The sequence below is a fragment of the Dermacentor albipictus genome, unplaced genomic scaffold (genome assembly GCF_038994185.2).
Source record: "Dermacentor albipictus isolate Rhodes 1998 colony unplaced genomic scaffold, USDA_Dalb.pri_finalv2 scaffold_30, whole genome shotgun sequence".
NCBI lineage: Eukaryota > Metazoa > Arthropoda > Arachnida > Ixodida > Ixodidae > Dermacentor > Dermacentor albipictus.
Window position 1 is genome coordinate 1,046,042 of NW_027225584.1, and position 15,652 is coordinate 1,061,693.

Here is a 15,652-nt window from a genome sequence, read left to right on the forward strand (position 1 = left end):
ATGCGGGACAAAATTGTAAAGTGGGATTATGAATTGTGGGTGATTGCTGATTCGCAGACTGGCTATTCCGTTCAATTTTATGTGTACGCAGGCAAACGGGAAACAGCTAGTGCAAGTGGACAAGCATTTGATGTGGTGACGCAACTGTGCGATAAATACCTCAATCAAGGATACGTTATCTACATGGACAGCTTTTACACATCTGCGTCTCTCTTTGCTCACCTGCTAAATCGCAAAACCCTCTCTTGTGGCACGACACGTAAAGATCGTCGGTGCTTCCCATCTGAACTGAAGGACGTGTCATGGGAGAAAAAGGCAAAGATAGGTGATGTTTGGTGGCTCCGACGGAACAACATCCTCTATTTGCAATGGAAGGACAGGAAGGTTGTCCATATGATGTCAACGGCGCAGACTGCCAACGGTCATGTTACAGCCACAAGAAAAGAGAGAAGAGGCGACGTGTGGACTATCATACTAATCGAGAAGCCGGTACTGATTGACGACTATAATTCCGGGATGCTTGGCGTTGATAAGTCGGATCAGCTGATTGCATCTAATAACGTTTTCATGAAGTGCGTGAGGTGGTGGAAGACACTCTTCTTTGATTGTATTGACATCGCTGTTGTGAATAGCTTCATTCTTTTTCAAGAGCACCGCCAGCAACACCTCTCAACACCGAAATTTCCGAGGAGCGCCCACTTCGACCAACTTTCTTTTAGGATGGAGCTCACCCAACAGCTGCTCGAGCTTGATGATGAAGAGGTTGCCAGAGTACATCCTGTCCCAAAAGAAGTGCCGCACCATCCACAAAAGATGTCGAAAAGGCGAAACTGCAGGATGTGCTATCAGGAACGAAAAATCGAACAAAAGACGAACGTTTTCTGCGAAAACTGCGAAGTACACCTGTGCCTCACAAAAACGCGGAACTGCTTCACCGCATGACACAAGCGTTGAAGCTGATCCCGGTCTTTAGTTTTTTTTATGTAGCTGAAGAACCGCGCGGTACAGACAATTAATTTTTTTAGACAGTATTTCTGAGTCATTGATCTTCAAAATGTATATTCTAAATTTTCTTTGTTAATAATGTGTATGTAGATATTGTGCCTTTTCTTTCTTGTTGTTAACAACTCGCCACGAAAATGGCACTTTTCCGAATTTTTTGTGTGTTTCCTAATAAATTGTTTGCTTTGTACCTTATGTTTTTGGAAAGAGCATTCCATTATGTGCGATTTGGCATGCTGCAACGTGTTCTTGAGTATTATTTGTACTGGCAAAAAAATTTCTTCCGAGACCTATGAAAAACTGCTATTTTCTCGCGGTAACGAAAGAGTTAACCAGCCAAAGAAAGAGCTAATATTGCTCTAACCAAGTGTAAACCATTTTAAACATTTACAGAAACAACGTGTTAACGATTACACTCCTGCGAAAAATTTACAGCAGCAGCAAAGAAGAATACATTTTGTTACAGCTACTGTGTGCCACCAGGTGGTACAGCCCTATGCCACCAGGTGGCTGCACCGTGCAGACCATTCACATTTCCGCTTCTGTTCATCGCTGAAACGACACGCAAGGGGACACGGCCAGGCCCTGTCCGCTTGCGTTTACCCTAATACCGGACTTGCGAAACGCTATTGCGTTAGTAATCTTCCGGTGTAAAGTGACGGCCGCCATCGCACACATCCTGTCGCCGATCGGATAGCGGCAGTCCGATGCGCTGCAGCCAGTCCGCTCATCTACTGGCTTGCAGAGAGACACGATGTCGCAGCTTGACATATTGTCAGTCGCTACGTTTGCGGTCCACAACGCAACAAAGTCGAATCATAGCGCTCGCGAAAAGGCAAACCGACACTGACGGCAGAGCTCTCGTCAAAGACGGAGCACGTTGTAACACAAGCAGACGACACTTGCTGTGTGCCGGAAGTGCTCAAGAGTACTGAAAAATTGTCCTTGTGCATTATGTTGCCTTCTTTTTATAAAAACAAATTAACTAACATTCCAACTGTTACGAACAACATTTGTTTACCATAAAGTTGGAAAAATTATTGATCATATGCCCTGGTCAGCCAATCGGATATCTCGCCCCACTGACGCATGCTGCAAACGGCAGCGACGTGCATTTTTAAAACCTTATAATAAATGACACGCTTTACGCGGAGCACTTGGATGTGTCAATTAATGATCAGAAGGACCTACTCTAACGACTCAGTACGTTTGTACAAAATCGTCAATATCGTTTCAGGGTCTGGCAGGGCTCGTCGGGACATCATTGAGCATAGTGTTGACCAGGCAAGCAGTCATGTCCCTTTTGAGGGACTGAACGTCGCAGCCCCCAATGCTGGAGCTCCTGGAGAGAGGAATCTTGACGGTGCTGCTGAAGACCCACACGAGCCTGTGGCTTCCTTGAATGCCACCATCGGGAACAAGAGTAGCATGAATTCCTGCCACTGTCCGGCTTTCATGCGTGTACCTGCCAGTGCTGAGGTGGGCGTTGCTGCATATGTGGCAGAGTTCACTGATGCAGTGCCACAGGACCTCCCGGTTCCAAGTGAAATGACTGCTCCTTCATTTTTAAAAGCCGCTCCAGCGGACAAACCGACAGAGAAGCTGTCCCATGTCGAACGTGCGACTTCGAGCACAGCGCCCTTAAGACCCAAGCCTTTGAAAGGCAACACAAACGTGAGCATGAGGGGCTCCGAATGTAAGTACCTCAATGCTCGTACATTGCATGTCAATGCCCTGACTGGCAAAGATAGCCGTGCTTACAAGCATCTTGCTAGCCCTATCGCTAAAAGAAGTGACATAGGAGTTTTGGGCCCAACAAGAATGGCAAGCGGATTGCCATCGTCAATATCAAAGTGCTGGAATGCTGCTTCAAAGGTGAATCTGACTGCTCCGACCGAGATGTTCAACTCTTTGATTGACTCGGCTGGAAACCTTTCTAACGCAACAGCACAGCTGGAGAGACCTTCTAAATATGTTGGCTCACTGTCGCTTTTGGCTGACGTTTTCTCTCCTGAAAGGGTTGCCAAGGAAAATGCAGATGCACGGCGCGTCAGTACGAGTGCATGTAAAAGTCTGACCAAAGCCCAGCAGCAACCAAGTGCCAGTCATTCGCAACTTGCGACAGATCGAGGCCAGCACCCAACAGATAATGGTGACATTGGAGCAGATGTCGACAAGATTTCGGCTCCAGATGGGGATGCTCAACGAGACCAAGTTGTTGCCGGTCTTTCGTTTTCCAAGAAAGGTTTGCCTGTGAGAGCCACGAGTGCTGATGTCTCCGAACCGAACCTCGGGTCAGTGCTCAAGCACCTTGATATTGCGCTCAAGAAAAACAGTATGGAGATGTCGACAACTATGATAGATAGGTGTCCGCAACCCAACGCTACTATCTGTTCACCCGTGACTGGTCGTAATGCTACCTTTGCTCCTGGCACGCAGCCTGCCAGTGCAAGCTTAGCATGTCAGCACAACATTGAACCCGTCCGGAAGAGTGCAACATTTCTACTGCCGTCTGCAAAGAATGCAAGGCCCAGTGCCACATTTGCTGTCTTGTCTCCTGCCTGCGGAGTCATTTGCATTGAAGATAGCACCACTGTGGACGATGGCAACAGAGATGGACCTCTCATACCAGTAGATCCTCGTCCCTCGGCGGCCCGTCTCTTGGTGAAGGCGTCTGCTGCGACAGCGTACCGATTGGACAACACTCGCAGAGACCAAAGTGCCGCCCTTTCGAGGTCTAGGAAAAAATTGGAGTTTACTGAAATCAGGCCACAGCTTCCCAAAAACAGTAAAGGAAGCGATTGTGGTGGTCGTGTTGCCGAAAGCTGCAGAGAAGACGCTTGCCAAAACATGCCAACTGTCTCTGGCTCGAGGACGCCATGTTCAGACATGTCCCGCTGTCGGACTTGTCCCGACTATGTTGATGCCTCCTCTTATAAGCTGCATGGTACGTCGTCGGCTTCATTGACTGTGTTCCAACGTTCCACCGGAGGCCGCTCCAATGATGTAGAGATGCTGATGGACATCCTAGAGCCATCCCTCGTCACGAACAGTCCAGCAACTTCCTCTGTGGACAGCTTGCAACCCTCCAGGAGCAATGAGATCGCTGTCCAGCCGGTGAGCCATGTGGAAGTTGAGGAGCGCCCCAGCGAAGCAGCGCTGGCACCATGTACTGGTGTCTGCATTCCGGCCAGCATGTTTTACTCCTCTTCTGGGAAAAAGCGGAGCAAGCCATTGATTCCTTCTTCAATGTCATCGGACAAGTGCAGGTCAACAAAAAAGAAAAGGCAGCTGGCACAGGCGGGTGTGAAATCCGGCGGCTCAAGCCGCCAGCTCTGCTCACCTGCATCGACCGGCAAAAAGCGGCAGAAAGTGGTAAAGGAGGGGCGTACTGCGGCCAAGGCGGTGCGAAAGGCAACCGCTGGTGAAGCAAGTGCTCGCAAGACAGCGCAGCACAGAAGCGAATCAACGGCAAGTACTGAGATAGACATCTTGCGGTCTGTTTTTTCGTACAGACCAAAGCTACGAAGCCTACCTCCATCTCCTGTGGCCAGCTCGAGTCCCAAAGATAGCCCAAATCCACTGGCTCGCTTGAAGTGTCCTGAGGGCTTAGTTTTGCCAGACAACTTCCTGTTGTCAGCTGACCCGAATTCCTTGGCTACCTTGAGTCCTGTGCAAGCAAGGCCCTCTCTGAACTTGGACAACGTAAACGGTAATCAAATTTTCCACATTCCTTCACTAGTTCATTTGACGGACTCCTTTAGTCTCAAGTGGGACAAATGGCTATGAAATCCATGTTGTCATGCTGGCGGTGATGTTTCAGGGACAAATTGAGAAAATGGAAATTTTGCCTTTATTTCCTCTAAGCAGGAGTGTGCAAAAAGCAATTTTTGAGTTTGAATACAGTACGAATAAAATGTGCATGCCTGCCAACTTTTCCAATTTTATACTAAAATGTCCGATTTCTAGTGGTTCCTTGAGATTGTCATAACGGCGCCAATAATATCACTATTTTATAGGCATCCTGAAAGGACAAAAGTGATCTCCACAGAATGCAAATATGCTCATTGAGCAATTTTCTGAAGTAGACTTTTCGGGCCCACTCAGTTATTCAGATTACTGGCGATTGTGTCCCTTTTAAAATGGCAGGTGAAATATTTGGCTGCTGTTAAATGAATATTCCATGAATAAATATCCTGACTATGTGTTTTTTGGTGATTCAGATGACTTTTTCTACGAATATAGAGCAGCGCTAGTTTTGACAATTATGTTGAATATCCAGTCTACGTCTTGTGTAGAAAAGACAACTATTTCTATTGCGATAGCAAGCATATGGACACTCCAAGCTAACTTTTGCCATCTGCATCGCCGTGAGGTTCTGTGTATGTTTAGGTATATCTATGCTATATGACATGTGGTACATGCCGGTAATATTGCCACACCATTCTATCGCTAAAGTTGCTCATACCTGGTCCTAACGTTCTTGACAAAATTATTCTTCAGCATTTTGAGACTGGCAGCCCACAAACAAATGTCGTGAGACACTGAAAGCACATGCCTTTCATCTTAAGTCTTCTCAGACTTAAGTATTAAAAGTCCAATACAATAACAGTGCTCAAATATGAAAACGTTGCAGTTTTATTGGTGTGGCTATGCACTACCTCCGGGACCGGCTAGGGAAAGTTTGAAACATACCTGACACGGAAAAGTGGTGGTAAAAGTCGCTAGGAAAGACGTTGGCTTTAATCAACATGAATGAAATTGTGTGATGCCAGGATTCAAATTGAGGGGCGCTAGCACAACAGCTCGTTTTTACTTTGTTGGCTTACGTTTGCTTCAGTTCATACTGCCACTATGGCTGTGATTCTTGCACATTGTGTAATATTTTAACATGTTGCTATTGCATTAATTGCTTCACCCTTATGGCGAAATTGATTTTTTTGCTAAAATTTAGTATTTTTTGGCTTTGACGGTATTAATTTTTCATTTTAATGTTTGCAGGTTTATAGAATACTTTCTGAGTAGCTTTAGAATAATGAAGAGAAAACAATGTTCATTCTCGTATTAATATTGGGAACTTTCTGCCAGTACATTGCACATTACCAAGTCTCCCTCATTAAAAGCACAAGTGGTGCATTTTGAACAAATATGCAGATCATGTGCTTACCTATGACTTCTTGGAGTGTGTGATGATCGTGATTTAGCTTCTCAAGTTTGGCTCCCTGAGTGACATAGCCTGTTCCGCAGCTTAACTTCTCACATTTTACGTCTACTATGACTTTGGGGATGAAATTTATCGTTTTGTGTTTCAAGTCCACGCTTGACTGAGCAGAGTAGATGATTCTGAAGTATTCCTGTTTACAAGTGGTTACTCTTTGACTTAAGGACAGAATGAAACGGGACAATATTCGATTCACTATTCTAAAGTTCGGAATATTTGCATATTCCTACTTTGCTCATTACCCCGTGATCTCGGTAAGCTGAGCTGTTTTTCACAGCAGTCTGTTGTGTCGGATGCTGACCAATATTATGTCCCAATACCCAGCGCTGTATATGTATTAGGGGGCGTTTTCATGTTCCCTGTCTGATCGCCTCGCAATTTTGTGCCTTTTTCTTCCTTTCGGTGCCCTTGCTGAAGCTTTGGCAGCCTTGTCAGCTGAAAAGGATAAACACACGTAAGTCTCTATTACATTATCGTTTTAGGGGTGTGCGAATAGAGAAAAACAGTGGAATACTAAATATCAAAATTTGTCGCAGAATTTAGTGCTTACAAATTCTAAGCAAGAATATATGGTGCTGCACTTGCTTCTTAGTCTCTTAGCATTGCAAAACAATGTAGCAAGCTACAGGTAACTTGGGTACATAGAAGTGAAGATATACAGTATGACCCATCATAAGAAACACCAAATTAGTGTGCCAGTACTGATTATACTGCTCAATTTTATTACGTGAATGTCTGGAAATGTTTTTTGTGAGAAATTTCTGTTTAATGGAATAATATTTTCCTTTTTTGTTTCTCTCAAACTAATGAATTAGTGATGTTCTCAGCCTAATAGTGAACCTGTGTTTTGCTGCATTATTTTTATTCCGCTGAAAGTTTTCCTTTCCAGTTTTAAAATTAGACTCAACCAAATTTATGACAGTTAGGTTATCATAAGCCCAATCTGTGTGAAAGGACCACGCATCACGCGACTCGATCACTGTTCTGCACATAGGCAACAGTAAAGAGCAGGCGCCAATTATTTGACAAGTAGCAAACCACGAACCTTGCGAAGAATATGAAATCTGGAGGGTCATGACAAGTTCACATGATGCTCATTCGCTCTGGCGTATGATTTCCGTATGATCAGGGGGGGGGGGGGGGGGGGTTAACGCCACAGAGGCCAGCTCTCCCAATTTGTGCGGGAGACTCCTGAAGTATGACTGATCCTCCAGATTGCGTGGACACGGGCGTAAACCCTTTCTCACTAGATTGTAAATAAAGGGGTGTTCGGTAATACGGTGTGTCCTTACATTGGTTCAGTGCTAATCTTGTGAACTTCTTGCCTCCCGGCTAAAGTCGAGCGATGCCAAGCAAGCATGCTTCATCGGATTCGCCTGGGTGTTGTCTTCACTCGACGTAACGTGGCAGCGCATCGAAGCTAAGCGGCGCAGGTGCACCGCGGGGCTCGGAGGTGGGGCTTCGTGTCGTGTGTCGTCTACCAAAGCACAGCACAGTGCTCTCCCACATTTTAGCAGATGACGCGAAGCCCCGCCTCCAAGCCCCTGTGCGCCTGCACCGCATAGCTTTAAAATGCGGTTGTGTGCGTTGGCACTCTGCGGAGTGCGGCCACGCTGGCCATGCTTGTACTAAGAGTGGATGACTCTGCAAACTTGTTTCACATTCATTGAGAACTTATTCTTGGATTGTAGCGTGAAGTGACACACACACAGAGACTAGAAGAAGAAAGGACGAGTGCTCGTTCTGTTTTCTTCTAGTCTGTGTGTGTGTGTCACTGTGCGCTACAATCCAAAAAATGTTACTGTACCAACTCGCTCAACTTTCTATCCTTTTTCATTGAGAAATGCCTGTACGCACACCAAGGCGCACGTGGCTTAACGCGAAGCTTGCGTTGGTCTGCCTGATGTCACCAACCGGGCAGGTGAAGTTCCCGAAAACATTACGCGTTCTTTATCCATCACTATTCTCGGTACTTTGCATCATTTCGTCGTAACATAACGTTTCCTTCAGGTAATTTTGTCTCAGCCTTAAATAGGTAATTGAAATCTAGAAATAATGGGAAATTAAAGTGGATGAGACAATCTGCCACTGCACGTACAATCTGACACGTGCAATGCTTCTTTCCACTAAAGTTTGCTAAAGAAAAGAAGTTTACGGCCTTTGGTGTGTGTCTTGCCCCTGAACAATAATTGCCATTTTCTTTCCCGAGGTACCTGTGCGCTAATCTCCTGTGAAGAATGCTACACCATGCTAATAATGAGCATGTTTGTTCATAACCTGCATGGACTTGGCACGCAGTGTTATAGAAAAACCTTCACAAGATACAGTAGATGTATTTATTCAGTACTGCTAGCCTCCATTACTGTTATTGTGTGTGGGCAAAACAAGCTCCTAGGCTGCAAACATTTCTTGGAGTGAATGTGTCCTAGACGCCTCCCCGAGAGTTTTACAGTGCCACTCGCAGCTATGGCATTGCATTTGGAGCATCCTTTAAACCTGATGCTCCACATGGTATGTTAACTTGGGGGCAGACAACTGGCTGCTAAACTATCATTGGTTACATCGGGCTGCAAGAGTAGATACTTGCTATGCAATGAGCAAAAGGAATTCAGAGGAGAAACGGCGTGCTTTTTGTTTTTTCTGGTGTTCCTTCTGCTTTATGTTGTCATTTCATTGTAACATTATCTATTTGTTTATTCTGGTTTCTTTACAGGTTCCGTCATGGAACATTGAGTAAGGGGGGTGATTGAATCAAACACAAGTTTCACAAAAGCAAAGTAGTATCAAACAATACAGTGTGGTTGCAGAGTACAAATAAATAAAAAAAAGGTTCACATGACACAAGTACACTGTAGTTAGGAAAAGGTTATTCTTTGCAAAGGCGCGATAACGCGAGAATGTAAGATACACAAGGGAGGGAGACAATCTGTTCAATAGGCAAGCAATAAGCCCACGGCAACAACTGGTACTCTAAAAAAAATTCCTTTGCAAAGAATGATTTCAGGCTGAGGAAGGTACTCAATCTTTCATGTTTTTGCTTACCACAGCAAGTTCCAGGAGCTACTGTACGCTGAGCAGGTGGACTAACATTTATTTTTCGTTCCTTTTTTTCCGCCCCACCATTTGTATTGGCCAAAATTCATTTTCATCCTCTTCAGCGATAATTTACTGTTTCTGCGCATTCTTTCAGTTCTTCAGTTCCATCATACTTGAGCATATATACGCTCCATACTACTTTTGAATGTATTGTAACTTGAATTCAGTGTACATGTATAATTTTTTTATTACTTATTTTGTGTTATGCTTGTGGCACATTTTTCTTTTTAACATTTCTTTCCTCCATTTCTTATTGAATAATCCACTGTCTGTAATAGTGTTATGATTTCACTATAATATGTTTACTAATTGTTGCAATACTCATGAATTGTATCACCCCGGCCCACTATGTAATACTCTCCGAGAGCCTTTCGGGGTACTTTTGGAAAAAAAATTATAATCACTTTCAACATTGCAGGGATGGTTCTCTCTTCGAAATTCCGGATCCACAGCTTGACCTCACAGCTAACGTCGACATCCTCGGAATTATTGACCGCCTCGATGACACAAATGTGAATGAGTCGCTGTACTGGAGCTTCCATGAGATTCCCGCAGAGTCTCTGTGAGTACTCGAATTTCTGAAATTACACCTTTACAACTTTTTTTTTTGGGGGGGGGAGGGGGGAGCAAAGTTCACTGAGCACAGCAGCAGTGTGAAATTTTTCTGGGAATGCGGAAGACAGTATTGCCATCTTTATTTTTAGGACATTCTGTATTGTAGGTCTATTCGTTTAGTAAACTAATTCAGACAGTTCTGCATTTCACTGCTTGTTTCAGCGGTGCAACTGTACCATACTCTGCATGACACTGTTTGTTCTGATAAGTGGAGGTAAACTTCAGGCCCGGTTCGTGAACTTTCTGTACCTCTCGATGCCGATGTCATACGGCGACAAAGCGGCAGGCCATTTCTGCAGTGCCGTGGCAGCAGACGACATTCCAGGTTACCTGACCAGGCTGCCATTGTCGCTGCCGATTAATCGGCAGCGACAATGTTCATGTTCCAAAGAAAAACCGGCATTCATATGTGGCCCTCGAATATGTCTTGAGGCAAGCAGGGAAAGAACTTGAACTTGAATTTAACATAGTTTTTCGACTGTCTCGTCAGCTTACGCACTAGTATTCCAACGGGATCGTCGTACTGTTCATTTTTGTTGTCCAAGTTCTGCCAAAGAGCTACTGTCCCTTTTCCTTGTGGCACGGCAGCTGCAAACCTGATCAAAATGAGAGAATCGCCATGCACCCTGGACAATGCCAGCAGCAAAAGGTGCAAGATGGGGATGCGGAAGCAGAAGGCAACTTGTTTCGTTGAAAGTTCCTTTGCCAGTTTTCAAAGGTGCTAAAGGTACTTGTCAGTTCAGCTAGTATGAAGACACAGGCGAGAATCTGTCAGACAGAATTACCAACCCTGTCAACATCGTCCTCGACGTCGTCACTTGAGTCGACGCCTGAAACGTTTCTCGGCCCATTTTCTCCGGGAGCGTGTTTGCACATTGCTTGCGCACATTGTCGGTAATCTTCCCTTCAAATCAAGGCAGTGCACCAAATGCTTGGTATAGGAGCCGTACATTAGCTAGCCAAGTTGAGCACTGCACCGCACTGCATGCCACTTTGCGTGGAGCGTTCCAAGCATTACCGTCATGACACGTTTGTGATTACACAAAACCGTGTGTGTATTGCAATTTGGTTTGAACTCTCATGATTCTTGTATTGTAACGGCTAGTTTTTTGTGCACAGTGCTGGAAATGAATGAAGTTGACCAATAGCTTACCTGGTGGCCCACCGCACCGCAAGCCACCAGGCTGAGTATCTTGCCCGTTTTTGTTACAATTTGAGAAAACCCCACACTTGCAAGACGACGAGTGCAGAATTCTCTAGTGTGCCTCTGACAAAATTTAATGTTTATCAGGGTTTTGCAAAAGCTCTACTTGCAACTTGAAGGGGCAGCGCAATATGACGAAGACAGAAGGCAGGAACACACAGAACAGCCAGTACCAACTCACCCAAATGTCGATCCTTCTCTTTCAGGGTGTCTACCAACCGGGAAAACCGGGAAAACCGGGAATGCTCAGGGATTTTGAGTAGTCTGGAAAAACTCAGGGAAAACTCAGGGAATTTGTGCTTCTATCAGGGAAAATTAGCTGTAATTTTTTTAGAGGGTCAAAAGTCGCGGTAATGCTGGCTCGAGAAACAGACAGGACTCGTAACGAATCGTCGTCGGATGGAGGAGTTGCCAGTGTACAGTCAACGACCGACTTTCCGGATTCCCGATAACTCGGACGGCTTCGCGGCACCACCACGTACCCCAAAGAGTCAATGTATCATAACGTCTGAAATTTCAGACGCAAGAACTCTTCGCCGTCCGATTTTCTCAACGTCTTGCGTGATCGCAGGTCCGAGACGGCATTAATGAAAACCACCACCGCTTCTTTTTTTATTACCTCGCCACCTTGAACCGGTGCTCTCGCACGCAGATCCGCTGGTAGCCGTAGCCACCACTGCGGCAACGCTAGGTCTAGCTCTTCGACGTTCGCTGGTAAGCTTCTTGTCGTTCGGTGCCGTGTTTCATTTCTCCGCTGACAGCAATACTTTTGTCTTCGAAGCTCGGAAAGCACGGCGCATTGCATAATGCTCTTTCCCGAAAGTCTGCTTCACCTCATTACAGTCGTGTCACGCGGTGAAGCGTACAAGCGTAGGAAGGGGCAATTGTCGCGGGACACTGTATGTACTTCTTAATTTTACACGTGTGCACTCGCCCTCACCTGTCACAGTAGGAGCACCGATATACCTAATAAGTGCACTGACAGGCATTCAGAGCTTTTTCAGACGTACATGTGTCGATTTTAGCCCTTAAGGGCAGTAAAAGACATGAATTTATTTTTTCGGACTGCCTGATTTTTCGGAAGTTTTCGCGGCCCCTAGGGGGTCTGAAAAATTGGACGTTGACGGTAAATTGACCAAGAGTATTCTTCAAATGGTCCGTGGGGCGAACGCGCGGCGAAAGGAGGACGAGAACAGAAAAGATCGACGCACTGAGGAATGAACGACCACTTCTTTGAAGGAGACTGCGCTCAAAAAACAAATTGTTGGCTGATGCTGAGATGCAGGTGTCCCTCATCCAAACCAATATAAACTCTTTAAAGCAGTGAAACACAACACTGAGGCGTCTTGTGCGAGCTGAGAGTGTGTCAGGACAGTTTCATGACACTGAGCATGCTATCAGTTCATAGAAATAGCTCATATTCGAAAATGTTTGCTTCTGTATGCATCTCCTTTTTATTTGTGCTAGAGAATGTCCAACTCGATTTGAAAATTTTTTCGAAGACATTTTATTTGCTGTGCATTTTAATAACCCCTCCCTTATATTCTTTTTTTGAATAACATAAACACTCCTCCTTAGTATTCAAATTGGATTAAGTAGGTTTTCTTTATATTTTTTCATATGCTTACTAGAGAGTGACAGCATAGGGCGATATGGTTTCAGCGCGACTTGACATACAACATAGTTCCGCATCACTCAGGGAATTTCGCAACAGCACTCAGGGAAAACCTGGAAAACTCAGGGAATTTGGAAATGTCAACTTGGTAGACACCCTGTCTTTACAAACTAGGCATATACCTTGGAACAATGTGCAGCACGATGTTCGTCTGCTTTGGATCTACAGTGAAATCTCATTGATACGAGTATGCATAATACGCGTTTCAGGATAATGTTTGCTTTTCGTTTCACGGCCATCTTCCCGCTGGTGCAGTGTATTTTCATACCGTTATTGCAATCGCGTTTTCACCTAAAATTGGATAATACGATTGCAGAAGTGGGCTCGTGGCGGTATTGCCAAAACTTGTAGCTTTATATTCCAGTGTACTAGCTTAGATAACATTCCGACGACCCATGAACGTGTGAAGCGCCATAGGTACTGGAGGATAAACGCACGCAGGCACGCCACAAGCAGTAAAATGCCCATGCTGTAGTGTGGCCGCACCGTCTGGAACTGCTCAGCTGAGTAAAGAAACAGCGGCTTGTTTTTTTATTTAGTTCCAGGAGTTTTTTTTTACGGACATTGAAGAGAAAATTCGGCGCACACTGAAGAGCTATTTCAACATTGTCGAATAAAGTGCGTTGGCTGCACTTCGTGTGGCGTCGAGTGATGCTGCTCTGCTTGATATGTTATGCAGAGCAGTGTCGCTCAATGCAGCATGACCCTTTGATATTAAGTTTCTTGCTGAGTATGCCTATCTTCACATTGTTAGAGCTTGCTTTGGATAATACAATTTTCACCTAAGTTTTTTTTCCCAGTTTACTTAATGGTATCAACGAGAGTATGGTAGGTGCACTTTACAGAACTGATATATCCTTTTCTTGTTGTTGCTGTTGCTGAGTTAGTGGTAGACTTGATACTTCAACTTCCTGAAAGTTCCAAATTTTCAGGAACTTCGTTTAAAAAAAACTCAGGGTATGAATAAAAGACGCTTCCTACCCTTCTAAGTCTGGCTTTCTAATACAACAAACCTCATCAGAATGAGTGCAGTAAATTGAAAACAAAAGGATTTCTTCGTTCCGATGCATTTAGATAGCAGTTCCCAAGCTAAAGCTTGATCGTCAAGCATGATGAAAGCACCTTCAAAACTGCTTTATTATTCTGCTAAACTTGAGCGTTGCGCTAGTTATCGCTGCATAATTCAATTTTCCCAGGACGTTAGACAAACACAGAATCTCGAATTGGCACTGCGTGTCCCTTCTGCTGTCCTTGTCTTGTGCATTGGGAAAACATTCATTACTCTCAAGTGGGAACCTTTTTGTTGCTACTATTTGCTTGTATTTGCCGCTGTTTCTGAAAACTTTCTTTTTCCAAGTTGTCTCAAATTCTCTCTTGTCCACATGTGCTAGAACTGTAATCAAACTTGCTCATTGCCACACGCTGTTTCTTTTGACAGGAAAGAGTGGCAGCTATATGTTTGGCGCTTGGAAGCTGACAAAGCAGTCTTCACTTACATCAAAGGCAGTCTCAAGTTAGTGCTGAAACTCGGTGACTATGTCAAGCTACCCGACACCGAGGACAAGCTGGTGCTAGCCCGAGCAGCATGTGGTGGAGAAGTTCGCCGGCGCGTCAAGCGCATTGCGAGTCTGCGCTACGAAGTCACGTGTAGTAAGTCGGATCTTGACATCCTGTTATCTGAAACCTAGTTCTCCTGTTAGACACTTCATGGTGTCAACACCAGTGACGAACATTGGAGAGATACAGGCTTGAATGATATGCTGCAGATGTTAGCCTGGCTCAGTCGAACATGCGCGACGTGCAGGCACACTTGTCTGTAGAAAACATGGGTGCCAGCATTCTGTTCATCCAGTCTTCTAGCCTGGTCATTGCTGCATAAGGTGCGGCTGGTGCAGAGTTTGGCGAGCCTTGATGGCCGGTGGCTTCGTGTGTGCTGTGCTCTCGCTGCCTAGCGTCGGAGGTGGTGTTACCTAGTTGAAGCTAGAAGTCGCATATAGTGCACGCTCGCCAATGCTTCTGCTCTTCATCATGAGTGTTGTGACGGCAAGTGTCCACGGTTGAGTGATCTGTTCATGTTTCCCTGGACCAAGTGCAATTGCAATTTATACGGCCGATCAAACTACAACCTTTTCTCCGTGTAGTGTCTCAATATTTGACTATCACTGCTGAACCTTTCAGACGTAACTGCGACATCTTTAAAACTGATGCCTCTTTTCAGAGCTATCTCGATGATGCATTGACAGGGTTGCGGTGATCTGATACTGTGTTCTTGACTCCATTTGTATGAGAAATACGTATAGAGTGGCGTTTTCCGTGTGCATGTGTTTTTCCAGACAAAATCCCGATCCCTAGAAAGTCTGAAAAATTGAAAGCGTACTGAACAAAGTTTGAAATGAAGCATGACCAACCAATGAGTATTCTACCCTAACAAAACGGAAATGACAAGATCGGAGACAATAGTGGTTACCACAAAGCATTAGTTTGCTCACTGTTCCATATATGTATTCTAGTTGCAGGTATGTCACTCACAAGATAAATTTGAAGCAACCCATTGTAGAAATCTCTGCGTGTTTTGGTCAGCAGCTTGGCTATCCTGCAGCCATTGTGCCGATCCCCTGCAATTGCACCAATCCAGTGTTTGCATATTAACAACTGTAAGGCGCATGTGTAATTCAGCATTTCGTGTACTACAAGTTGGCACAGCAAGCTGCTGACGGACTGACAGACGACGGGAAATATTCTGATGCGCCTTCAAAGCATCATGCTTGTATTTCTTTTGCACACACAATCGCACTTACTCTGCTCGTCAGTATTGGCTTGTACATTTATGACGAACATA

At 44.9% G+C, this 15,652-nt stretch overlaps 1 protein-coding gene across 2 annotated transcripts in view; it reads left to right on the forward strand.

The window, feature by feature from the left end:
• The window catches only part of LOC135908445 (uncharacterized), a 121,704-nt gene that overhangs the window by 94,171 nt on the left and 11,881 nt on the right, over positions 1 to 15,652 (forward strand). For both annotated transcript variants that reach the window (XM_065440218.1, XM_070529767.1), the window contains 4 exons: positions 2,240 to 4,714; positions 6,641 to 6,677; positions 9,738 to 9,881; positions 14,252 to 14,463. In XM_065440218.1, the coding sequence (XP_065296290.1) occupies positions 2,240 to 4,714; positions 6,641 to 6,677; positions 9,738 to 9,881; positions 14,252 to 14,463 (2,868 nt within the window). The remainder of the gene's footprint in view (positions 1 to 2,239; positions 4,715 to 6,640; positions 6,678 to 9,737; positions 9,882 to 14,251; positions 14,464 to 15,652) is intronic.